Source organism: Babylonia areolata, chromosome 20, assembly GCF_041734735.1.
Source record: "Babylonia areolata isolate BAREFJ2019XMU chromosome 20, ASM4173473v1, whole genome shotgun sequence".
In the NCBI taxonomy this organism is placed as follows: Eukaryota; Metazoa; Mollusca; class Gastropoda; order Neogastropoda; family Buccinidae; genus Babylonia; species Babylonia areolata.
This window is the reverse complement of record NC_134895.1, coordinates 36,331,653-36,359,000: the sequence shown is the minus strand read 5'-3', so window position 1 is coordinate 36,359,000 and position 27,348 is coordinate 36,331,653. Positions and strand designations below refer to the sequence as shown.

The 27,348-nt window shown below is 39.3% G+C and overlaps 1 protein-coding gene across 1 annotated transcript; it reads left to right on the top strand.

Moving 5' to 3' along the window:
* On the top strand, positions 1-27,145 carry LOC143295459 (uncharacterized). Its single transcript, XM_076607174.1, has 9 exons — positions 1-260; positions 5,412-5,582; positions 6,231-6,294; positions 7,675-7,904; positions 8,296-8,466; positions 10,154-10,453; positions 11,387-11,525; positions 11,987-12,100; positions 13,716-27,145. Exons 1-9 carry the CDS (start codon positions 93-95, stop codon positions 13,769-13,771), a joined length of 1,413 nt encoding a protein of 470 aa, XP_076463289.1. The 5' UTR covers positions 1-92; the 3' UTR covers positions 13,772-27,145.
* Positions 27,146-27,348: the final 203 nt, after the last annotated feature.

The window sequence follows — 27,348 nt, the reverse complement described above, 5'->3', positions numbered from 1 at the left end:
TTAGGCTCATGATTTGTCGAGCTATGAGGCACCTGTAACCCATATTTTACTTTCCTTTTCAGTTATTTGAGTTAAACTTTTATTGCTCTGCTATGGAATTCACAGAGATAGCGTCACCACATGTGGCTTTGCCAGTGGTTGGTGTTCTATTTTGTGCATTACTTGTTTTTATCTTCGGTTTCAAGTCGCCAGCGCAGCCGCCCAGCTTCAGCTTTGATGAAGATCGGAAACAGAGTCAGAAGAAGGCAAAGAAAGTTAAGGTTTGTAAGTTTGTGGACTGTATTTGTATACCAGTTGTTTCTTTAAAGTATTAATAACAATAAAAACGGACGACACGGTGTCACCGTGTGGGTAACAAAATTTATTATAGTCATACTGGAACTGGTTATTGGATTTTGGGAATAAGTTTTGGGAAAAGTCGCAGAAAACTGAAAGTTCTCAACACCTCAGACTCAGAGTCAAAATGGCCAAATTGACAGGTCTGTGAGTGTTTGATTTAGAACTGTCAAATGGCCCAGGAAAATGCCAATTGTCGCAAGGAAGAGTGCTATTGTCGCAAGGAAGAGTGCATGTAACCGACAAATTTGTTTCAACTCGAGGTGTCAAAGCCTGCGGACTGCACTATACTAATAAAATCATGAGTGAAATATTGTTGATTAATTAAGAAAGTTATTGATTTACTAAGTCACTAAGTATCATTTACAAATTGTAAAGAGTGGTAAATCTCCATTCACAAGGTACACAACTTTAAGTCGGTGCTGCTCATGCTACTGATTTAGCTAGCACACAGGTAAATAAAAGGTACATTGGATCTCAAAAAAGGAAGCCCTGGGTGTGCCCTTATACCAATCATTTGACATGTACACACAGCAGCAAAGACAGAAGAAATGTGCAAACACAAATTAGCTTTTGTTCAAGACTGGCATAGTCTCTTTGATCCTGAACAAGCCACACAGAATACATGGACAATAGAGAACAAACACATGGTTGTCTTGTTGGTTTTTCGACTTGAAATTGATAAACAACGAGACCAGGAGCTCAAATGATTAACAAATAGTAAAGAGTGGTACTCCATTCACAAGGTACACAACTTCAAGACAGTGCTGCTTACGCTACTGATTCAGCTAGCACACGGTAAATAAAAGGTACATTGGAACAAACCCAGACACTTCCTTAAAAGATAAGTACCACAGTCACATGCAAATAATACAGATAATAAGATTGTAAAAATGTAAAATAACCATTCACTGGATTGGACCACTTCATCCAGTGTAACATTCTGGCTTTTTTCTTTTGGTTATTGTCATATCAGAACTTTTCAACCCATAATCACTTCACCACAGTGGTTGAATACATTGATCTGATTTTATTTGTTGTTTTTAATTCATGCCTTTGTAATCCTTTTGAAAAGTTTCTCACAGGACATTATAAATATAATCTAACATATATGATGGTGTTGAGCATCAAAATGGTTCAATTTATACATAAGCAACAATCTACAGACTTAAGTTCTATATAGTTGATTCCGTGATATAGATGAAAAAGATACTTATCTCCAATCCTTGGTCAGAGACCACGCTCAAAGAACTTTACAAAATCTTGTTTCCATAACCCACCTAGCCCTCACATGGAATGATGGATTATAGTATCTTTAAGTTTAACGTGCATACTTGATCTTCTGTGTATATACACACATAAGACGTCAGGCACTAGCACTGTAGCAGGTTGAAGTCTGCACATAGTGTTGACCTGGGAAAAATGTCTACCTCTAACCCAACAGGTGTGCCCAAACCAGGAACCATACGAATTAAACCTAGGCGATAAACCAACACTCGAACCATTTGGCCACTGCACCAGTCAAAGTTCATGTGTCACAGTGTCAAGTATAAAGTTCTGATTGATCTACAGGGGATGAGGTGACCATCTATTTCTTTGCTTGCAGGCAGATGCTTTGCCAAGGAGGAGGCTGAGCAGCTATTGGGGGTTTCAGATTTGAATGTTTTCATTGTTTTGTTTTGCCCCCTTCTGTTGGACTTCATTTTAGTTCCACAAATTATGCATTTTCTTTTCCCAATGTCTTTTCACTTTAGTTCCTTGGTTCAGGCTGTTTTGGGTTACTGATCTGGACACTGAAGTAAAGTTTTACAAATCAGAGGAAATGTTATTCATACCATTAAAAATTATGTGTTATTAGAGCCCCCAAAGCAGTCTAATGGCTTATGGACTTATGGCTGTCACTAAAATCACCTAATTGATAATATATTGAAATTTTGATAATCTGTTAGCCAGTAGAACGCCAGAGAATTTTGTAAAAAAAAAAAAAAAAGTGTTCTCCCCTTGCCATGGAATTTTGAGGATTCGGGGGTAATAAATCACAAAAAATTCTAGCACAAAAGCTATGGTCGATAGAGAAAGAAAGTAAATGTTTTTGTGAAGGAAAATGAGTGTAGATTCTGCTTCTGGGCTTCCCCCCCCCCCCCCCCCCCCCCTCAATTAGGTTGATTGTAGATAACTGTTCAGGCATGTAAAGTCAAGATGACAATTTTTGTGCAACAAAAAAGTCTATTTCCACCTCTACAAAGTGACGTCCATAAAGAAAAGAAACAAAATACAGCTAGAAATAGCATGTCTATTGTCAGATTATACCTGTAGAAGAAATTAAAACTTGCTTTAAGTTTATGAAACCAAATCACAGCTTGTGCAGACCTGTCAGTAAATCACTGTCCCAGCAATGACAAAGGTGGGTATAGTCAACGTAAAAGTTCAATCACTGTTTCAGAAACTGAGCTGGCAAGCTTTTTGGCTGCTAAGAGCTTTTGCAAGTGAGAGGATGAAGTTCTTTGATGACATTCACTCCTTTCAAGTTGCACATGGGCCGATTAAAGTGTCTGCTGTGTGCATCCAGCTTGCCACCTCTTCAAACAAGTCATCCATCTGATTCAGTGAAAAGGAGTGTTAAAAACAAAATTGAAAAAGCACATGTTTCATGTCCAGTGCAGGTTCATCCCTGCATTTTGTGAAAATCGTGGAGCATTGGCAGTTGTCGATTTCGTGTAGTCTGCATTGAAATGTGAGCATACTCATCCCCAACAGCCACACCCCCTTCATGACCTCTGGCTGGCATTCGACCTATCATCTTGCATCACTCCTCTCCCTCTCCTCCCCTTCTTCCAATGCTTACTGCACGTGTTCTGTCAGTCATAGCCACTTGTTCAAAAACGCTGTCTGATTGGATAGACGGACTGAATTACCATCAAATAGGCTGTCAGTTTTATCACCGTCGTTGTCAGTCACCTTCGTTTTTAAACCAATCATTAGACTATTTTCAATGCCTTTTTTGCACATGATGCAACCCCCTTTTTCACGCGTGTATCATGTGGTCTGTTAGCAAATTACTATTGAGCAGAAAGGGGTCTTCTGCCTGATGTATGTTGATTTGAATAGTATCTTCATTAGATCTGCTACTGGTAACCTGTAATCCAGTACAACCTGTTCAGGGTCGGGTTGCCGACGACTAAACCGGCACTTCCACCGCTCCCTTCTGGGACTGGTGAGGCGGGTGGCTAGACACCCTTATGGAGATCCATAAAAGGGCGTCGGCTCAGGAGAGCCACTGACGGCCATCTAGCTCCACTGTGCTGTGTGCATGCCACACGCAGTTGGCCTCCGGGGTGTGTCTACCCATGTATGCGAAGTCTGGATCCGGCAGAATCTGCGGAAGAAACCTATCGGTTCAGCGGAGAGGAAGGCGATTACAGCAACGCACTGTGGAGTGCAGAGAGCAAGATGAGACACTGAAAGGATATCTTGGTCATCCACTGCATCCGTGCTCATCCTCCAGTCGTCTCGACTTAGTCTTGCCACTGGAAATTGGTGGACCCGGACGAGAGAGTGAGGTCGACGTTGCGCAGCTCCTCTTCACTTTAAACAAACTCATCGCGCAAGTCATCAGTCATCCTATGCCTGTCTTTGTCTGCCCCAACTGTCAGCGAACATTTCGTGCGCAGATTGGACTATTCAGCCATCTGCGCACTCACAGATAGATTCATGAGCATCCTTCCCCCCACCACACCACCACCCTCCCCCCATCCCCCATCCCCCATCTGGATGACAATGATGGTCATCATCGATCTCGATGGACACACCACCACCACCATCTTTATTATCCAGACACATCAAACTAACCATTCAGAGTCTGTGTGTGAATTTAACCAAACTCCATTGAAGGAAAAATCGAAACATATGCAGACATCAGTGGATGCCTTACAGGCACTGTGGCAATACTTTTTGTAGGACATCAGCTGATGTCTAAATTTAGTAATAGGCACTCAGCTGGTTAAGTGACAGCATTTACATCCCAAGAATAATTCTAATGGAATGAAATCACCAAATGAATAATGGATTGAATTGTCTGTTAAATGATGGCAGCCCAAGAATCAATCCTGTGGATATGTTGTGGTTGTTTAAACCATGTTTATCGTTTTAATTATCATGTATCGAGTTATCTTTTATTGATAACTGATCACAGCCCAAGAATGTCCAATGGACATGTGGTGGTTGTTAAATCATCTAATATTAGTAATTATCTAAATTAATAATGTCCCACTAACTGATCAGAGCCCAAGAATAAGTCCAGCAGACATGTGGTGGTCATGAGAATAATGTGATTAATAATGTATTGAATAATATTCTGTTAACTGATGATGGCCTAAGACTCAGTCCAACAGACATGTGATGTTTGTTAAAATCACGTGATTGATAATGTATTAATAATTCTTTTTTTAACTTATAATATTTCAGAGCCCAGGAATCAGTTTATAACACTTCATTTCCCAAGGAACAGCCCAACGGACATGTAGTTATTGTTAAAATCACTTAATTGAATAATGCACTCGGCTTATATCACAGATTGACATAAGTTTACATTTGGGCCAACAGCAAAGTGAGAGGACTATGACTCACAAACTAGGAGGCAAAATTGCACTGGCTCTTAGTGCTGCAGCCTTGTGGGCTAGTTGGCCTTTGGGAACCATCCCAACGCTGACTGTCCTAAAACCCTCTTGGCCGAGAGAGTGGGGATGTACTTGGGCAAGGCACTCTCCACTATAATCAAATTCTAGCCCAAATAGTCGGAACAGCAGTTGCCTCCTCTGCCGTTCTGATGGTCATAGTCGGACACGACTGACTATCATATATATATATATAATAATGTATTGAACATTCTCCTCGTAACTGATATTACTTCACAGCCCAAGAATCAGTTTATAACACTTTATTTCCCAAGAATCAGCCCAACAGACATGTGGTGGTCATGAAAATCACCTAATTAATAATCATATAATGTGTTGAATAATATCACCTAATTAATAATCATATAATGTGTTGAATAATATTCTGTCTTCTGATGACAGCCCAAGAGTCAGACCAACGGACATGTGGTGGCTGTGCCTGCTCCTGCAGAGGACTCCTCCTCCTCCAAACCCAACTCCCCCAAACCCAGCAAGCAGCCGTCCCCACCCAAGTCTGCCCGCAGTGAAACCAAAGCTGCCACCCCCAAGGCTGAGGGGAAAAAGGACAAAGCGGTAAATGCTGGTGCCTTGTTCTACTTGTTGTCATGATTGTCAATTTGAACTGCCATGCAGCCAATACTTGCTGTTTTTAAAGCTGTGCCATGACAGTCTAAAGTATTGTGCACATAACAAACACGCATATGTACCAGTGTGTTTATGAATATATTGTTAATTGTATAATGCATTTTTTTAAAATTTTTATATATATATTCTAATGTAAGTATATAGCAGTTTTTAACACAGTAAAGCACCACATGTCCATTACATGTTTACAGTAACATATGCACCACATGCACACATAAATACACAAATGCGTTAACACACAAAAGCTTTTCCCACATAGGTTTAGTTACAAAGCATACATCTTTTCAGACAGAAAATGAGAAATATAATTACACCGTTTGGCATAAATAATGATGCCTGAAGATGGATGCTGTGATTTTTTTTCTCTTGATTTTAAGAATACATTATGTGTGTGTGTGTTAGGATATGTTCGTGTTTGTGTGTGTGTGAGTGTGTATGTGCGAGCGTGTGTGTGTTTGTGAATTTTACAAGAAAATAGCCACATTTCAGTTTCATCATGCCCTTCATAATATCATCCATTTGGTCTTACTGCCATCACCCTCGTAGCTAAAATTTCATGTAACTGATCTTTTTCAGGGGAAGAAGGGGAACAAGGATGTGGGGAAAGCCAAGGCTGCCAAGTTTTCACCGGAAGAAGAAAGTAAGATTCCGAGAGACTTTGGTGGAACTAGTATTTGTATTGGTATGCTGGGAGTAAAACATAGTTGTAAGATTTATTTTGTAGATGTGTTAGATTATCTTTCTCCATTTCACATCTGCATTGCCTCATTTCTGGACTGTTTATTGGTTGTGTCATTTTTTTTTTGGAGGGGGGTGGGGTGTGTGTGTGTGTGTGTGTGTGTGTGTGTGTGTGAAGAAGAAAACAGCACAAAATTTAAAGTAAAAAATTTAAAAGTTCCGTAGTCTTTTATGGCCACTGGGGCAATGAATTCATATCCACTGTGTGTAGTAGCTCAGCAAAGGAAAGTGGAGCTGGGTCCTCTCCTTCAAATTTTTTTTTTTTTTTTTTTTTTTTTTTTGTGCTGCCCCATCATCTGCACCGTTTCAGTGGCATTACTCCCACGCCGCTCATTTAGATTCCCCCATACACGGCCACACCCAGGTTCGTCCGTCGCAGTTCCAGCATCGGCAGTCCACAGGGAACCATCGATGTTAGGTCGCCAGGAGGCCACACACCAGAGGAGACTCTGCACTGCTGCTGAGTCACTTCGGTGGTGTTCAGTGGTGCCTGTTCTGATTTTACGTACTTAGGACACCACCTACTAAGCCCCCTACTAACGACAATAATGGCTTAGTCGCGGAGCCAGACTGACTGAGTGTCCCTCCCAGAGTGGAGACCGCCACCACGTCCCTCAAACAACATCCCCCCACGAATCCGCCGATACTGACGACATTGACAGGACTCCCCCCAAGCACAGAAGTGGAGGGGTATTGAAACTGAGGTCACCATGAGAGCAGGGCATGAACCTTCAAATGTTTTAACCTTCCCCAACCAAGTCATGTACCCATTCACACTTCGGTGGAGTGAAGAAATTCTAGGTAAAGGACCTGGCAGAAATGGGTGAATTGTAGATGGATCAGATTTCTGGTGAATGTTGCTTGTCTTAAGGTGGATGAATGTGACATGAAGTTGGAAACATTTGTTCAGGCTTCTCATTGTTACATTAGTGTACTGTGTTTTAGTTTTTGTTTTGATACAAATTGCACTGAAATGAATGGATAATAGTAGTAATAGTGATGATAATAATGATGTTGATTATACTAAAGTTAACAACAGTAATGATACTGCTAAATTTAACAACCGTCAGGGTAGCATCGAACAACAGTAAAATAATCATGAGTGGCAAACACAGTGAGTGTAGAATTTCACCCATTTTTCCACTCATGAATTTCCACTTTTTCTACCATCCTTCCTCTTTTTACGTTTGTCAGTTCCTTCTTTCTCAGTTTGTTATTTGTATAACATTATTTCTTTTTTGCTTGTTCATTTAAAGTTAACACTGTAGAGAAAACTCCACAGACTTTGCAGACGGTTGGGAGGTGCAGAAGTCGCGCAAGGACAAGAAAGTGAAGCCCAAGAAGGAGGACGCGGCGGCTGCTGCTGTGGTGGTGGAGGAGGAAGCGGTGAAGAAGAGCGAAGCAATGCCGGAAGAATGCAGCAAGCCTGCTGAAGAGCTGGAGGTGGCCAGTGCTGCTGCTGGTGATGCTTCTTCCACCCCAAAGTCCAAGAAGAAGAAGAAGGCATCCAAGGTGAGATGGAAAAGCTGCCTGCCAGGCATTTTGTTTTAATGAAACTTGACAGAATACAGAGTTAAGTGTACAAATTCTTGCATGAAAAAAAAAAAAAAAAAAAAGAAGAAGAAAAAAGAGCAACAGCAAGCCTGAGTTTATGTTCAGAATGATAATACCCTCCATACCCAGCCCCCTTTTCCATCTGCCACACCCCATTTATCCATCAAGAGAAAAGGAGAAAAAAATATGAAATGTGCCTGTGGCTAACAACAAAAGCAAACCTTAAAAAAAAACAACCCAACTTCCCACACTCTTAAAAAAACCCCAACCAACAACAAAAAAACCCACACATCACCACCCACTCTACCCTCATTGTACACATCAATAGCCATGTCTGATTTGTCTCCAGGCCAAGCAGGCAGAGGACCAGAAGGCAGAAGTAGCCGGTGATGATAACAGCAACAACAGTGTCGATGTTGCTACAGCTGCTGCTGCAGCTGCTTCTTCCATTGTGTCTGCCGCTGCCGCTCCTGCACCTGTTGTTAAGATGGAGGTCAAGGCTGCACCTGCACAGGATGAGGTCAGATGATTTTCCTGGTGATGGAAATCTTTAATTTAAGAGGGGCTGTTCTCTTTACTGTCATTTGTTTCAGGTTTCTTAGATTTAAATACTTTTCTTGCCTGAAAACATACAAGAGGAACATAAAGAAAACAAAAAAAATACGTACAGAAATGAACTTGTGAGAAGTTTAAAGGTAATCATGACTACTTTACTGTCACTAGTTTTCAGGTGCCTAGGTTTTTAAGGTAATCATGATCTCATTCTTCAGGTTTCTAGTTTGAAAAGCTAAGTCTGTTCTCTAAACTCGGGTGTCTAGGGTTTAAAGGTAATCGTGTTCTATTTACTGCCACTAGTTTAGGATGTCTAGGTTTTAAAGGTGATTGTTTCCTTTACTGCCATTACTTTCAGGTGTCCAAGTTGTAAAGGTAATCCTGTTCTCTTTACTAGTAAGCCACTAGTTTCAGGCGTCCAAGTTGTGAAGGTAATCCTGTTCTCTTTACTGCCACTAGTTTCAGGTGTCTAGCTTTTAAAGGTAATCCTGTTCTCTTTATTGTACTAGTTGCAGGTGTGTAGGTTGTAATGGTAATCCTCTTATCTTTACTGCCACTAGTTTCAGGTGTCCAGGTTGTAAAGGTAATCCTGTTCTCTTTACTGTCAACAGTTTCATGTATTAGGTTTTAGAGGTAATTATCTTTATTGCCACTCCTTTCTGTGTACTTTTATTTTCTAGGTTTGAAAGATAATCTGCTGTCTGTGCTGGCAGTAGTTTCAGGTCTCTAGGGTATAAAGGTAATCTTGTCCTCTAAACTGTCATGTAATCCAGTTCTCTTTACTGTTACTCATTTCAGGTGTCTAGGTTTGAAAGGTAATCCTGTTCTCTTTACTGACACTGGTTGCAGGTTTTAGGTTTAAAAGAAATCCTGTTCTTTTTATTGTCACGAGTTTCAGATGTCTTGGTTTAAAAGTTAAGCTTGGTAGTAGTGTTCCTCAAACTCCTAGGGGGTTGGCTTGTCCATACGAAAAAGATGAAACAAAACCTGACCTGAAGTAGTTGAACTGCAGAGAGCAAAAATTTGATTTAATGCTCCAGAGAGAGAGAGTGTGTGTTCGCATGTGTGTGAGTGTGTGTGTGTGTGTGTTCTTTGTAGTTGAAAGTATTCAGATGCCAACTGTTAAGATTTTGCGGTATTTTGTTACACTCAATTGCACTTTGTTCCGACGTTAAGGCACCGTCAGATTGTTCTGATGAGTTCATTTTTTCTTGTCATAACATTACCCAGACGCTCTTGACCTATTGATCATGAGGCCAGGGCAGTCACTACTAACCTTGGATTCGCGTGATGATGCTCAGCAAATCGCGAGCGTGTTTATCTCGAAACAACATTGAGTGAACCTATCAGCTTAATAGTTTGACCGAACAGGAGAGAATGTGGCTGAATCAAGTGGTGTCTCAGTCAGACAGCATCTGTGCCCTGTGAATTAAGCTAAAATGTGCGTTTGCTCATGTAACTCGGAGTTCCAGTGTTCTTACAAAATTCAGAATGTTCCTTCCAAATTTCTTGATTGTTCCTACAAACACTTGACAGGTGTTGGCATCTTTGAGTATTTAAACAACAACAACAACGAAAAAAAAGAAAGAAAATAAAAGAAAAGCTCTACAGTTTTCTACAAACCTGCTTGTTTTTGTCACATGGGACTTGAACAGCCGCAGTTCGAGGTGGCCCAGACGAAGAAGAACAAGAAGAAGAAAGAGAAGAAAGCAGCTGCAGAGGCTCCTCCAGAGGAGGCAGCCCCTGCCGCCCCTGCCCCTACTCCCATTCCCACTCCGGCTGCCCCAGTCAAGGAACCCACCCCGCCACCTCCCACCGAACCCACCCCTGTCCCTGTGGCGGCGGCAGCCCTGACCAAGGAGAGCAGCCCTGGTGCCGAGGCCAAACCTGCCAGGAGCCCCAAGAAGAAGAAGGGCAAAGAGTCTGGTGCCACAAGCACCTCAGCACCGTCGCAGGTAAGGAAGGGTGGTGGGAGTGGGGGGTCTGGTACGAATGTGTATGGTTGAGTTTTGGGGTTTCTCTTACTACTACGGCTACTGCTACTAATAATGGGTGTTTATAATGCACCCTACCTCCTCAGCACGTGGATTTTGAGTGCTAACAGTTTTCATCAAAATGGGAAGTGGGGGGAGGGTGGGTGGGGTGGAATGGTTTTGAAAAAATAACACCACCACAGGGCACTATAATCAGGGCTTAAAAAAACAACACTGTGTGGGTGTTTTTTGTTTTATTTGTTTTATCTTGTGTTTGTTTTTGTCAGTTGAGGAGATTGAGGAAGCATAGCATGTTTCAGTTATGATTTTTTTAAAATGATGAGTTATGAGAATCTCATTGGCAGATTTCTTTGATTACTTTAAATATATTTTTAGCTCTTTTTTGTGTGTAAACTATGCAGTTTACCTTGACCAAAAATGTAATATACACACTAGGTTTGTTTCAGTGTCTTGGATTACTTGAATTTAGCAGTGCCTTTATTCAGTTTTGAGAGGTGCAATAAAGTGTCTACAATGTTTTTAATTTTTTTGTTTGTTATGTTTTTTGTGTGCAAGTAAAGCAGTCCCTGTGGAATGGACAAAACTGTACCAAGCTTTGTAGTGAATATAATCTATTACTAAGAAAAGCTATTTATCTGTAAGTGTAAGATATGTATTTGTCAGTGAAGTACTTTTGTCTATCTGTAATTGATATCATTTGTCTGGAAGTTTGCCACCATTCTTCATTTAGATTTCCTACTTTGGAGATGGCACTGTTTTGTACAGCTGGATCGTGTACAAGCAGTAGTTCTTACACTAAAAATTCATGCCACACTGAATTTCGTTAAGGTTCCATAGTCAGGCGGATAATTAATCAATACTTTTGATATGAATTGTTGCACCTAATGTGTCCAGCCAACCAATAAGGCAGCTAAGGAGGATGGCCAGGCAGAGGCAGCCAAACCAGCAGAAGAGCCCAAGAAGGAGGAAGCTAAGAAACCTTCAAAGTCTAAAAAAGCGGCTGCCGAGAAAACGAAACCGGTGGCTGAACCAGGTATATACAGAGAAAGAGAGAGATGCCCCATCATGGGTGGAGGGTTAGTGGGAGGGGATGGGGTCTGGGGGGAGGGGGTTGCGGGGGGTGGGGGATGCAGAGAAAAGAAAGTGTGTTCATTGTATCTCTGTCGTGATGTTTTTTCTTTCACATATTCATAGTTTATCAGAACAGTGAACCACTTGCTAGTATTATCATTCAACGTTTGACTGCATGGCAAACATTTCTCACGCGACATTTGACCTTATGTTCATGTTATTATTCATCAATCATCCACATGTTCACATTATTGTTCAGCTAACACATTACTTGCAGTGATCCAGAAGTTCTGACTCAATTGAAAGCTATATGCGGTGTTTGATTTTGGTTATGCTTTTATGAAGGAGAATTATATCACAGGTAGTGCAGTACTTCGTCAAGCAGAGCCAGGTATTTAATGCAGTAATTTGCGTTGATAACAGCACCAGAGCCAGCACCAATGGCAGAAGCAACGGCACCAGCAGCCCCAGAGATTCCAAAAGTAGAAGCTGCAGCAGCCACCCCTGTCACCTTTGATGAACTGGGTGGATCATCGGGTATGTACCCTGCAGTCACTTTGAAAACAACAACAGTATTTATCAAGTTTGAAATATTGTTTGTCAGTGTAAGAGATTTAAGGGTGGATTTGTACAGGTTTCATTTTGAATGTACACTGTGTGCAGGTGTAGTCCACAGATCATATGGACAGATTTTGATTAGGAAGTGAAACGCTTGTGACATGCTGTGCAACAGACCTACCAACAGTAATGTTTAGGGGGAAGCATGCTGTGCTGAACTCCAGAAAACTAGGCTTTTACATTCACAATAAAATGAAAAAGTTATGCTGAATAGCCAAAAATTCAGCAGTGGTTTAAAAATGGTAAAACAATAAAAATAATGATACCAAGAGTGGATGGTGGAAGGAGATAATTAGCCGATGGCGTTCGTGGTATGCAATTGTCAGCCAGTGGGCCTGAGCCAACCAGTGTGCAGTTAACATTTTTCTCCTCTTCTGTTCTTGAGGATACTGAAACTCTGCACAGTCTTGTCAAATTTATAGACGAAAAACAGTAATAAAGTGGTATGAGCAGTGATGAAACAACCAGACAAACAGCATCACCTCAAAACTAACAGCAAAAAACTTTAATCTGTGAGCTGAAACCATGTGTTCTTTGTTGGGTCAACAAGGCTTTCAAAACAGAGTGGTCTCTTAAGTCTTAACTTGTCTGCCTGTTGGTTTCTATGTGGTGTGTTTGGCAAGTGATTGGGATTTTGTTATGTAATATCCAAGTGGGAAAGTTGTGATGAAAGTCAGGAAAAAGTCGAAACATTGATCGACTTGATTGTAACTGCTGCCTGCACATTGTGTGATTTGTTTCACTTTTGATTTTGATTTATTAGTCATGGTTCAGCAATGGAGGATTGTTCCCCCAAATAGTTCTGTACATTATGTCAGTAAGCGAGATTGCCCAGAAACTGTCCAAAACTATTTCTGTACATTATGTCAATAAGCAAGATTGCCCAGAAACTGTCCAAAACTATTTGTGTACATTATGTCAATAAGCGAGATTGCCCAGAAACTGTCCAAAACTATTTCTGTACATTATGTCAATAAGCAAGATTGCCCAGAAACTGTCCAAAACTATTTCTGTACATTATGTCAATAAGCAAGATTGCCCAGAAACTGTCCAAAACTATTTCTGTACATTATGTCAATAAGCGAGATTGCCCAGAAACTGTCCAAAACTATTTCTGTACATTATGTCAATAATAAGGAAGATTGCCCAGAAACTGTCGAAAACTATTTCTGTACATTATCATCAACAAGGAAGATTGCCCATAAATTGTCCAAAACTAATTCTGTACGTTATCATCAACAAGACTTCCCCATAAACTGTCCAAAACTATTTCTGTACGTTATCATCAACAAGGAAGATTGCCCATAAACAGTCCAAAACTGTTTTTGTATGTTATCATCAAGGAAGATTGCCCATAAACTGTCCAAAAAATATTTGTGTACGTTATCATCAACCAGGAAGATGGCCCAGAAACTGTCTAAATCTATTTCTGCACATTATCATCAGTTAGGACTACTGCTCGGATACTGTTTAAAAGTTTATCATTCATGTCATTTAAAAGATCTTCAAACTCACTTTTTGTTTTATGTTTCAGACTCCTGGACGGCAGCTCCCAAAACCAAGAAGAAAAAAGCAAGACGGGAGAACTGAATCTGTCAGGTTTTTTTCTTCTCTGTTTTTTTTTTCTGTTGTCTGTTAGTGTTTGCCTGACTTTACTGAGAGATAGATACATTTTTGTTTTTGTGAAGTGTATATTGATTATGGTTTGTATTTTGACTGATACAATCAGATTGCTTGATTTCATGATCTCGAGACTACTGTTTTCAGTTGAGGCTACCAATGCAATATAAACAATAAACTTATGTAATTATCTGTCATATTTTATTATTATTTTTTTTAAAAATAATGCAAGGAAAAAACATTTTAAGATATGATTGAATAAGAATTTTAACAGAAGTGAACATGCTCAAAGAGTCATCTGATTGATAGATTTGGTTAGAAAAAGACTCTTTATTTTGGTTCTCAGATAAGTGGAACAAAACTTCAGTCACACAGAAAGAGGTATATTTATCATTTATATGAAGTTTATTTAAAAAAAAAAAAAAACATTAAAAAAAAAAAAGATAAAAAGACTGGTTTCTGCATTGTATTCTAAAGGTTCAGGAGTTTGGCTTAATTTTTTAAAATCTTATTTTAAAACTTAAATTTTTTAAATATTTTTTTTTATTATAGATATTCAGGTTCTGGAACTTGTAGAGTTTGATGAACTGGTGGTAGAAACTGGAATTGTGTGTGAGCTTTAGTAGTTTTTGATCGGACAAACTGTTTGCTCTTTTTCTTTCCGCTTTGCTCGCCCCAAATTTCAAATTCTGTGAATATAAGTGTAGTTGATACATACTCTTATTTTTCCTAAATTAGTTCATAATGTAGTGACAATGATAATGAAAACAGAAACAACAGCAGTTTTTTTTTTGAAAACTGAAAACTGCACAAATAACCAGACCAGAACACCCTGTGCTCAAAATATCTAGGAACAATACGCTTTCTTAGGATCTGTAGTAGCCAGTTCAGTCTGGTGCATAAGTTTTTATTTATCCAGGTGAAAGAGAGGGTGAAGATAGAAGAGGAAGTGGAATCGTCAAAAAACTCTGTCTCTTTAGCTGTTGGTCTTCATTCCCTGGCCCACCTGTCTTTCCTTGAGTTGTTGCATTGGACTGCCATGGTTTCCAGACTTAACCCTTTTGTATTCATATATTTTACAGAGAAACACTTCATAGTTTTCGGCTGTGGCCATAATGAATGCAAGAGGGTTTTAAAGAAGCTTGCAGTGATATGATAGTGGAAGTCTTATTTTTAAACTTGGAGGAGGTAGGAGAGAGAAGGAAGAACATTGTTAACCTTCAGACTGGAAGACAGGAGAGAAAACTGAATAATATGGATAAAAATGACTGGAGTTATGTTTAATGTATTCAGGGTTTCAATCAGCAACAAAAACCCATCTTGTTTTTGAAAATAGAACCATGAATAAAAAGAGACAAAGCACCAGAAAAAGGGGGCCATTTACCCTCCCCCCCACACCCCCCCTCACCCAACCACCACACCCTGACCACAAACCCCCCCCAAAAAAAAACCTTAAGGAAATGATATGATAAATAGTTTTAGAGAAACCAAATACCATTCCAAATAACAATTGCTGTGAGATATCGAGATATCATTGCCTCACATTAACTTTGATAATGCATCACCGTGTAAGGCTGTCACTTTTATGTTCAGTTGTATGTACCAGTGGGCTTTTCTGTGCATGATAGTTTTCACCCATCCATGCAGGCAGCCATTTTTCCGTTTTGGGGGTTGTGCATGTTTGGTATGTTCTTGTTTCCAAACCCACCGAAAGCCGGCATGGTACATTTGATCTTCTGTATGTGTAGACACATGAAGGCGGTTCAAGCACATGTGGGTCTTTACATCTGTGGACCTGGGAGATAGGAAGTATCGCCACTCTTGACCCACTGTGAAGGTGTCGTGATCAGGACTTGATCCCAGTACTCTCAGATTGAAAGTCATAATGTTTTAATTGCTTGGTTGTCGCACCTGATTTCTTCATGTCAAGTTCCACTGAGTCATAGCACACAACTGAGTTGCACCAGTGAATGAGTAGGTGTGCCTCACTTTGCAAGATATGAATTTGCTGTTCACAGTAGTTCTGGATCAGGGCTTTACAAATTTAAGAGAGAAGGAAACATTTACTTGTAGTCTGGAAATGGTGGTGTGGCTGCTGCTTATTGCCTTTCTCCCACCTTCTGCTGGTATATACTTTACAATGACGTGCTTCATTCTTTCTGCGCTCTGTGTTGTTGTATTTTGTTGTCCACCTTTTGCGTCAGTGCCACGCTGCCTTTTAACCCTTTGCTTCAGTTCTAAGCTGCTTTTAATTGACTGGAGGGGAGAGGAAGGAGGGTGAAAAGTGTGGGTGTGTATGACTGTGTGTGTACAATGTGTGACTGTGTGTGTGTGTGTGACAGTGTGTGTGTTTGACTGCATTTGTGTGTTTGTGACTGGTGTGTGTGTGTGTGACTGTGTGTGTTGTGTGTGTACATGCATGCATGTGTGTGCGTGAGTGTGTGTGTTGGCTTTTCATTCTTCATTGTCACTTCTGTTGACATGAAATGCTCATAAACTTATAGCAGTAGCAGGTGGCTTCTCAAAATATCAGCTCGCCTGTCCTGTTAAGTTTCTATCTACTGGTCAGGGTGATTTCTCCTTTTCTTCTATATTTCTTGGTTTCTCTCTATCAGTCTTATGTCCTCGGTTATCTTTTTTCTCTACTTTTTTTAAAAACAAAATTGAGTGCTAATTTCTCCACAGAATTTTCTATTTTGTAGGCTAAACACGCCTGAGAGTTTATTTTGATAGGATGGAGTTAAATATTATGGGGGTCTGGGGTGGATACCTTAGTTTCATTCCTTTGTAAGATCTTTTTAAAAAAAAATTTATAATTTTTTTTTTTTTTTAGCAGAGGAAAGTGGTGATTGGAATGGGAGCCAAACAGCAGCAAGAGTAGACAATTCTTTATTTTAAAAGAAAAGAAACCCTTTTATAATAAAGACCAGGGAGTCTTGTAAAGTTCTGTTTTCTTAAAAAAAAGAATTAACATTAAATGGAAATTAACAAATGATGAGGCCAGGAGATGAAATGATTAACAAATAGTAAAGAGTGGTATCCACTCTTTACTATTTGTTTAAGAATTAACATTAACTAAAAGAATTTAAAAAAAAAAAAAATCATAGTTTCTGAACCAAAGAAATTGTTACTGGGCCATATCTAATTTGTTGCCTCTTACACTGAAAACTGTGGCTGTGTGTAAATAGGTAAACAACGAAATGTTCAGGTAACAGATTTGTGGTTTCTGAAGTGATAATCCGGTGGATTATCAAGTTAAATGTCTCCTTTCTGTGTATATTTCCCCCCTTAGTAATAATAAGATTCAGTGTATAGTTTTTTGGATATTGTTTATATTTGACAATTATGATGCTATGTATGTTATGTTTCTCTCAATTGCTTGTGTGTACAACTGATATTAGTTCCAGAATGAGAAGAGAAGAGACATGTCTGTCGATGATGCCAGCAGGCATTAATTATAATGTTTTGGAGTGTTTGAATGCTTTCGTGTTTTCAACATTCCATGATCAGGCAGTCAGTTCAGATCATTTCGCTGCCGTTTTAATTTTCATTCTTTTTATAAAAAAAAGATTTTTTTTTTCTACATTTATCAGCCTTCTGAATCGTCTCTTTAACTTTTGTTTCCTTTTTTGTTTTTTTCTTCTTGTGTATGCATAGTTATACTTGGTTTCAATCATGTTCCAGTCATTTTGTTGCAGTTTTTATTTTCATTCTCTTTTTTTCTTTCATTTGTCTGATATATTTAGCAGTTCTTTATGTTTAGTTTTATTCTTTCATTTTTGTATGTGCTTATTTTAATTAGCTTCAATCATGTCAAGATGTTTTTTTGATCAGATTTGTCGGTTTCAACTCAAAATTCAAGCATCAAGTTTTGCTGTCATTGAAAGAAAGTATATTAATAAAGAAAAATGACATATTCTAAGAGTTCGATAAAGAAAAAAAGATGTATTTTAAGAGTTTTGGATTATTTTTTATTTATTTATTTTGTTATATTTTTTTTTAGTGATGTTTGGGGTACAGATGCTTCTGTTTGGTATGTTTGCCTTTCCCAGTCACTATGTGTGCCAAACGTTTCTCGAAGCAAAATGATTGATGTGTAAAAGGGTTGATGTGAATGCCTGGACGAAAGAAACCAGTGACACATCTCCTGTTTTGTTGCATTGATGTGACATGTGAAACCAAAATTAATTACGCAGCAGTATTTGCTCTTTGTCTCAAAAACATGAACTGTACAATGAAGGGATTCACGGTGCCAGGGTGTTTGAGGCTGCAGATGCAAGTGGCTGTGTGTGTGCACTGTACATTCTGCTTAGCATAGGAGTGCGTTGTGGATTGCTGACAGAGCATTATCATAAACTAAAGACTGTGTGTATATGTGCTGTTGCATCAGTGCTGAGAATGTAGAACATGTAATTTTGCTTTGATTGTGGTTCGGACTTGTGGACTTGTCACACAAGACTTTTGTCATGAGTGAAAGTGGGTATGATTCTTGCCTGAACATTACAGAGTGACATGATCAGATTTGTATTAATTGAACATTTAGTAATGATGATCCGATTTGCATGAATATTAAGTTTGACAGCGGTAGATTTGCATGAAGATTTAGATTGAGAGCGAACAGATTTGCATGAACTTTAAGAGTGAAAGGGATAAGATTTTTGCATGACTATTTGCACATATGTAAAAAGAAAACCTTCGCAGCATCATGGTTGTTTCTCTATCTTGACATCAGGCGTGCTTCCTACTGTCGTGCTTGTGTTGTCGGAAAGAATGTACATGTCCTGTGTCACTGACTTGGGGAGTGGCTTATTTTGCTCTTGTCTGTGTCATTAGAAAATGCAGAATGATTGTTTTCCATGTATGTTCCAACACATTGGTTTGCTTATAACATTTTTGTGACGTGCTATACATATATCCTACGCAGATGTATTCTCAAAGTCTGTGTGTCAACATGGAGCACATTTGCTGTGATTCTGAATGAGGGCATACAAACAGAAATAATGTGTGTATGGTTCTTAAAGTTTTCTTTTTTGTTTTTCTTGATAGATTGATATCTTTGAATCTGCTTCTTGGGTAATTGGGTTTGAAGTCCTAATTATCCTGATTATGAGATTGAAGGAGAGGCATTGGTCTCAAAAGAGTCATCTGTATATTTGTAGTGAAGTATAAAAAGGTGATGAGTTGTATCATTTACACATAAACTCTGTAGTCCTCCTCTTGATAGATAAAGCCCAAGACCATGTGAACAGAGCAGCATGTTAAATGTGTTGATAGCAGTCAAATATATAAATTTGTTCAAAATATTTTTCACTTAAAAATTTTTTTTACAAGTGGTCAATATTATCATCAGACCCCAGCAGCAGTGTTTGTGCCCATTGGAAAGTGAGCAGTGGGGAGGAAGGCTGGTGTCATTTGCTCATCTCCTGTAAAAGTTGAAGGTGATGAGGTTGCCTTTGGTTGACAGCATAGCGACAAAAGAGTGCAATACATTTGGACTGAACAGCGTAGCCTTTTGGAACAATTGTGATAAAAACTCACCGAATCCCTGACGACTTCATCTTGTGGGTTGCATCACTGACTGAAATTTGGGAAAATTCTGTACAAGGTTGATCTAAAAAAAAAGAATGGGACAAAATTTTAGCAGGAATGTTTTTGTGGCAGAGGAATGAGATTTTTGTTGTTGGCATTGCAGGTGTGTAATGAAGGCAGTGGTGTAAGCTATACTGTGCCTTCGTGGGCAGACAGTGTGCACTGTATGGTGGTTTGTCACTTGCGGAGTTTGTACAGTGTGTGTGATCTATAACCCCGTATGTACTAAACTGTGGTGGTGTTTTTATAGAGCTTGGATTCGGCTGTGTCTGTGCTTTTTTGGCACCGGGGGTATACTGGTATTCGGCTCCTGAAGCTGAGGATGCTGCTGCTGCTGTTGAAAGTCTCTCCATGTCTGTCTCTTAGCAGTTCAGGCTGGTGTTGTTTTGTTGTCTGTCATCAAGGTTCACACTTGTCGTTTCACAGAACGCTGTTTTCTTTAGGGTTTGTTGGGGTCTGGTCGTGTAAAGGGTGTATTGCAGCTTGCTGGTTTCCTGTTGAGGTTTTTTTTTTTGTGGGTCTGTCATTTGAGACGTGGAGATTCGTTGTGGGTCTGGTGGGCTGTTGTTTGAAGCTGTTTGCATTTACTTGGATGTCTGTTGAAGGAGAGGTTAGATTCAGTATGGGTCTGAGAGGTTTAGATGTGGTTGGTCAGGGCCTGCCATTTGAGATGTTCATGTTTGTTGTGGGTCTGCTGTTAAAAGACTTTCAGGTTTTTCCAGGATCAGGGGTGGGTTGCATAAGCAATCTTTGCAGCACTAAGTTTGCTTTAGGTCAAGAAGGTTCCTTAGTCTGGATTTAACATTGACTTTGGAAAATTCTTAACACTAAGTAGTCTTGGTGCCACAAAGATCTTTTAGGAAAGTGCTTAACACAAACCTAGCACTGCTCAGATTGTTTAGGAAAATACTTAAACGCAAAGCAAACTCAGCGCTGCTAAGATCGCTCTTGCAACCCAGCCCAGCTGTCTCTGTTGTAGAGGTTAAGGTTTGTTGATCTCCTGTTTGTTGTTGGGTAAAGGGTGGTATGATCATTTTGGTCATGTTTTGCTGTGGCTCAGGTTGGTGGTTGGGCTTTTTCCATGACGTTCGTATCATTCAGACTGTGGTGTTTTCTCTGTGTGCTGCTCAGTTGTTTGTTTTTTTTTGGTTTTTTTTTTGATGGCGCATGAGTCCAGGTTTGGGTCGCCTGAGCCAATCTTTGCAGCAGTAAGTTTGCTGTGTGTTAATGTTCCAAAGTCGTGGAATTAGCTTAGAATTAGGAACATTCTTTACACTTGCCTTGTGTTAAGAATGTTCCATTATCAGTATCAGTATCAGTAGCTCAAGGAGGTGTCACTGCGTTCGGACAAATCCGTATATGCTACACCACATCTGCCAAGCAGATGCCTGACCAGCAGCGTAACCCAACGCGCTAAGTCAGGCCTTGAGAAAAAAAAAAGTCAGTGGAATTAGTGCAGAGTTTTACTTGGGTTGGTCTTTGAGAAATGACATGACTCCACCAGAGAAATAACATGCCTCCACCCCGCCTCTTGTCCCCCTTCTATTCCTTGCCAAAAAAAGTTTGTCTGACTTTTGTCTTAGAGGGTGTACTGAGTGATGATGTCAGTGAGTATTATGAAAACTACAGAGGCTAGGTAGCTTTCAGTGAGTATCTTGTTAAATTGTTGGGTGCATATCATGTCTCAAAAGTGTAAACAGAGTTTCTTCCCCATTCTGCCGTCTCCTCTTCTCATTTCCTCTCTCTCTCCCTCCCCCCCCGTCCCCTCCTCAACCCTCCCTTTCCGCCGGCCCCCTTAGCAAAGGGTTAAAGGGGAGAAACTCCAGCAGTGAAGACTGTGCTATTACATTTGTTGTGCAGAAAAGAGGAGATAGCCTTTAGTTGAGCAGTCTGGATAGGCCCTGAGTGGTTGGCTAGAGAATATGGAACAGTATCAAAGGAGCCTGTTTGAAAATTAGTGTGAGGGAAAAAGCAGAAGGATTTTTTTGTTTTTGGTCATTATTTAATAGAAGTTATCTGGTAAAGTCATGCGACATGGATAGTTTTATAAACTGAATTCCATCAGTTTATTTTCATTGTGTTTCACTGGTCATTTAAGGTTTGTCAGTCAGAAGCATATGTGACTAAAAAGGTGATTTACATGTGCTCACACTCAGTCATACACTTATGTTATCGTTTGGGTTTTGGACACACTTGTTCCTCAGGTATGAATAGCATTATTGCCCAGCCCGAGGTTTGCAGTGGAATGCATTCTAGTCTTGTCATTCCTTTTCTTTGCAAAGTTTCAGATTAAAAGATTTGTATCTATATTCCGAGTGCCATCTATTTCATTGATGGTTTTGTGGTTCAGGACTAGTTTGTTTTTGTTTTATTTGTTTCACATGTTTTATGCTTCAGGACTGGTTTGTTTTTGTTTTATTTGTTTCACATGACGTCTTTGGTTTTGACTGGTAATGAAATCTGCATTCATGTGCTTGAGGCTGGTGAATGGTTTATCTCACGATCACTTGAATATATACATTTTTTCAATTTATAAATTGTGCTCTTTGTTGGTTTGATATCTCTGTATTATCTCAAATTAAAAAAAAAAATTTAAAAAATATTGTTTTGCTCAAGCTGCAGTTGTATCTTCTATATTTTAGTTTTTTTTTTATGACTATACAATTTTAACTTAATCACCTCTTTTAAAAAAAAAAAAAATTCTTTTCTTTTTTTGGACAATCATTCATTGCTCATTCAGTTCTGTATCAATTATTCAAGAAAACAACAACACAGTATCATGATAATAACAAGTCTTCCACTCCAACTGCTTGCCGACTGGGATGGTACTATTGGCTGTTGCAGCAGTCTGTTACTGAAAGACGCTGTTTCAGTTTCCTGTCTACCTCCCCTTCCCTCTCCTCATGTCTCATCCCTTCAGTGATGGTGGTGGTCCCATTTTTGCTTGATTTGGATCTTCCATCGATAAAGAGACTCCATTAACAGATAAGAGCGCTGTCTGTCGTCAGTTAAATGTTTGTCAGCATTGTAAAAACAGTCATCCTAAGTTGCTTGTGTGTGTGTGTGTGTGTGTGCATGAGCATACCTTTAAACACCATGCCCATCACTGCAAAAAAAAAAACAACAACAAAAAAAACAAGGCAAGTTTTCACTGTTGTATTTCGCTTTAAAAAAAGAAAAAAGTTTTTAAAGGTATGAATGCTTACTTGAATAATGTGATCTGTATGTTTTCCTTTGTGTTCTGTTGTACAATTCTCCCTTCTAAAGCCATTAACTTTGAGCTCTTAGTCCATGTATATTTGTTTGATATGGATCAGGCTTTAGATTTTTGGATTTTTGTTTTGTTTTATGTTTGTTGAAGCATAGAAGTGAAATTACAGTCCAAAAGAAGTGTTAAATGCAGTCAGTGAGGAAGTGCTGAGTTGAGCACATTTGATCAGTGTATTGTGCACAAGGTGGGCCTGTGTCTTTGGCTTTTTTGGTCTTTTTTGAAATGTTTATGTTGTGCATGTTTAGTCATGGAGATTCATGCGAGTTCATACTAAGTTTGGACAGAAGCATCATGTTTGAATGTGTATGCAAGATGACTTTGTGCCTGAATACAGTTTCTTTGTATTAATACATACCTTATTTTTTGCTTTTACTTTTCTTGAGGTTTTTTTTTCTTTTTAAAATTTTCTTTCTGTCAGGCTTTTGGAGGTTGATAGGTCGACTGGCTTTCTTAGTCTCCGTTTTGCAGATAGCAGCAGCAACGACAAGAAAACTGCTTGTATTAAAGAGAAAGATAGGTCTGCTGTTCTCGTTTGTTATGTATAATATTTTGGGGTGCTGTGACAGATGGATGACTTGGTGTTGGAGTTAGGATCCAATGTTAACCAGTGATGAGAGTTTGAGGCCCTGTTTTGACATGGTGTTGTTTCCTTGGGGGGGGGTGGTGGGGGGGGGGGACGTACTTCACTCTGATTTTCCTCACTCCACTCAGGTGTGAATCCAGTACCTGGCTTTGGTTGGGGAGGTGAAAGTGACAGGAGGAGAGGAATGGGCATCGCCGTACTGTGCCAAGCCCTAGACACAGAGGATATTATTTCTTTGCCCCGATGGCCATAAACGGCTGTGGGACCTTCGACCTTTTGTAGCGACTGCATTCAGTCGGTGTGATATATAGCTTGTACATAATTTTATCACCGTCATGTTCTTACAAGGTTACTTAGTAAAGTTCAGTATGTTGTTTCTTTCTTTCTCTTTCTTTTTTCATCTTTGTTTTAATTTTTTCGGGTCTCTTTCTTCTGTATATCAGTAAGCTTGTGCTGGGTTTTTTCTTTTTTCTTTAACTTTCCTTTTTGTAATCTTTCAGTTAAAATTTGTTGGTCTCCTTTATATCAGTATCTGTGTCAGTGTACGTGCATGTTTTATGTTGTGTGGAACTGGGGATAAAAGGTGGTCAATCTGACCGGACATCCATTGTCGATTAAGTTTTGCTTCATAAGAGAATTTGCAGAAATGTGTTTCATGTTGAATGTGCATGTAGGAGTATAGCACATGTGTTTTGTTTTTTCAATTGCAGTTTAGCACAAAGGACTTAAGATGAGGTTTCCAGAAAGCTGGCAGCAGAAGGTTATTTTTGGTGTTGGGCTTTTTTGGTTTGCTTTTTTCTTTGTACTTAAGGGAATTTAGAGGCATTGACAGCATTGCACGAGTGTCCACATATTGATATCGTTTTGTACTTTGTGTTGTGTTACAATCAAGAGCACTCATCAAACATCTCTTTAAAAAAACAACAACACATTACGGTTCTGTTTTGATAAGCCCATGGTACTGGCAAAGTATGTACTTGCATGCATGCTTTTGCACAAAGACAGCATCATTTTTCTGACTAAGGCACATACTTTCCAGTTTCAGAATTGATATTCACTATTCAGACTCCACTTCCCCCTCACCTTTCTCCTTCCTCACCTTTTCATGTCTTAAAAAATCTCAGGGTCCTCTCTCTGTCTTCTTCTCTGTGTGTGTGTGTGTTAGTTTTAGTCTCTTATTTCTGTGTGTTTGTGTCTTTGTCTTTCTGTCTCTCCCTCCCTTTCTCTTTTCTTCGTCTTCCTCTCTCCCATCCTCCTACTCTATCCTCCTACTCTCTCTTTTCTCTTTCTCTCTCTCACTTCCTCCCACCCCTCTCTCTCAGTTCTCTTAAAAGTGTGTATAGTATACCTGACCTTTTCCGTGGTTTATGTTTCCTAATTGCAGTCCTGGGTATTTTCTGTCCCATGGAAAATTTCAATATTCTGCGGTCTTCTGTGTGTTGACTGGGTGTGTTGAGTGTGCATACCTTTTGGCTGTTGCTTTCATTGAAACGTGTCACTGGATTGTTTGTTTATGGAGAGGGGGGATGATGGAAGAGGGATGTAACAGAGGGATTTGGAGGTGGTGTGTATGGATTGGAAGATGTTGACAAAAGTATTGATTTTGTGGCCAAAATCACAGCTTTAAAAGTTTTGATTTTAGCGTGGATAAAATGCCGAAATGGAGATTTTTAGTGACATTGTAAGCTTAAATATTTTTCTTTAAACTGGTCATTAAGGATAATTCTGGAAAATGTATTCTCAGCACATCCCCCTCCCCCCAAGCCCCTTCCCACACACACCCACTCATCCAGTTTCAAGATTCATTATCTTTTTTTTTCTTTCTACAATTCAATTTTATTTTTGATGAATTCTATAGTGTATTTGCGTAAGATTCTGGAAGACGTATTTATCTTTTTCTTAGGGTTGATCAGAAGGAATTCTTCTGATAAGTGTTGTCTGCTTTTCTTTCATCGTTTGCATGATATTGATAAATAGACAGCACTGGATTTTCATTTGGTGGTGTGCTCATGAAGAATTGTGTTTGGTTTGGTTTCAGAGAGAAAAACCGTGTGTGAGGAAAAAAACAAAACAAACAAACAAAAAACCCCCAACAAACCCCCCCCAAAAAACAAAACAAGTACATGCTGTTTGTTCTGCTGTTCATAAAACTGTATTTTGTCTAACTTGTGTTTCTTTTCTTCAGGAGTGTTATCACATTGATATTGAGGAGAGAGAAGAAAAAAAAAGTGTGCTTATGATTGATTGATGTTGACTTGACATTGTCTGTTCAGAGAGCACACTGACTGAAGATAGTTTGGTCCATCTGATGTCATATCACCTGTCAAAAAATCTTGGGACAATTCAGTGTGTACATATTTCTCAGGTGATTGGCCGAATCGTGTTTGAATAATAAAATCAGCTTGGCATTGACCGGGGCCATTCATTGTGTTCTTTGGTTGTTTTTTTTTTTTTTTTTTAAATTTAAAAATTTTTTTAATGAAATAATTTTCATTTTTTTCATTGGATGAGGTGGTCACATGTGTCTTTTTGTGCTTTAAGACATGACGGCTGTTATGTCATATACACAGAATGTACATAAATCTTGTGCTTTTCTCGGGAGAAGGGTTTTTAAACTGTTGCCACCCCCGCCCCCTGTCATTCTTACATGTATCTACACACACCCCACCCCACCCAAAAGTTCCACATTAGAAATAACAAGAGGAGAGGTTGATTCAGATAAACTAGTGCTGTTTGTGTGTGTGTGTGTGTGTGTGTTTGGTGTGTTTGTATGGTGTATGTGTTGTTGTTTGTATGTGTGTTTTGTGCATGTTTGTGTTTCGTGTGTGCACGTTGTGTGTGTGTGTGTGTGTGCATGTGCGCGCGTGTGTGTGGGCATATGTGTATGTGATCAGTTGGTTGTTTTGATGCTTCAGAAAAGATTTCTTGGTTGTGTTCAGGGGGATTTTCACCAAGATATGGGCAACATGTCAGTCTAGTAAGCAGCATGATTCAAATTTGATCCCAGTTTAATGAATAAGACTATTGAGTGTGAGTTGGACTGAGCATGACCCATTGTTACTGAAAAATAGGAAGCAAGTTTTTCTTCTATGGCATAAAATTGTTAGCAATTATTGTTCCACACAAATAAAGACATCAAATGTGAGTCGTGTGCACATTTGGTGTCCATGGGATCATGAACATCAATTTAGGTCATACATGTAGCTTAATGGGTTGTGTCATGAACTGATTTGATGTGAGCATGAATAGGTGTCAGATCAAATCTCTTTTTATTTGGGTCGCATACCACATGATACAGAGGATTAAGTGAGTATTGAGGAACAACTTGTTCAACAGAAGTCACAGGATTAAGGTAAACCAAGTTTTGAGAACACTGGTCAGTTCACTTAAAACTCTTGGAATGGATGATATATATATATATATATATATATATATATATATATATATATATATATATATATAAAGTATCCTTCATTAAAACTGAAGAGTTAGGCAAAATGAGCTCAGAAGTGAACGAAAAACTGGGTGATGCTTGTATGGTTTGTCACGCCCCCCTTCCCTCTCCACTCTGTCCCCCACCCCACCCTTCTCCTTCTTCTCCCATAGTTTGCATGGTGAAAGTAAAGAAAAAAGGAGAAGCGTGACTGTATTTGGGTAATGGTAATGAGATCAAATAACAATGATACTAACAAGAATTTGATGGCCATGATTATGTGTAGAGATATGACATGTGACATGTTGACGTGATGTGTGCATGTTGGAAGAGACATGATAGTGTGCAATGTGTATAAATCATTTTACTGCCAAGCTGACAGTCTCATGCTGTTCTGTTGTGCTTGTAATGGGGGGATGTGTGACAACTTTCATCATCAATAAAGCTATATATATTTTTGAGCACAAATGTTTCTCTTGTCAGTGTTGAATCAGAATGTGTGTGTGTGTGTGTGTATGTGTGTTTCTGTCACTCTTTGTTTCTGCCTTTTTTCTTTCTTCGCTGTTGTCTCCTTTTTCTGCCTTCCCAATCCATTCCCCTTTCTTTTTTCAAGCAAGCCTTGACACTTTTTTTCTCTTTTCCACAGTCCATGATGTATTATTTGTGCTGTT

Bases quoted from the DNA above. Each gene is read 5' to 3' on its own strand.
- LOC143295459 (XM_076607174.1), top strand. From the start codon at position 93: ATGGAATTCACAGAGATAGCGTCACCACATGTGGCTTTGCCAGTGGTT. The intron at 11,526-11,986 runs GTATATACAGAG...CGTTGATAACAG, and splicing joins GAAACCGGTGGCTGAACCAG to CACCAGAGCCAGCACCAATG. The intron at 12,101-13,715 runs GTATGTACCCTG...TTTATGTTTCAG, and splicing joins TGAACTGGGTGGATCATCGG to ACTCCTGGACGGCAGCTCCC.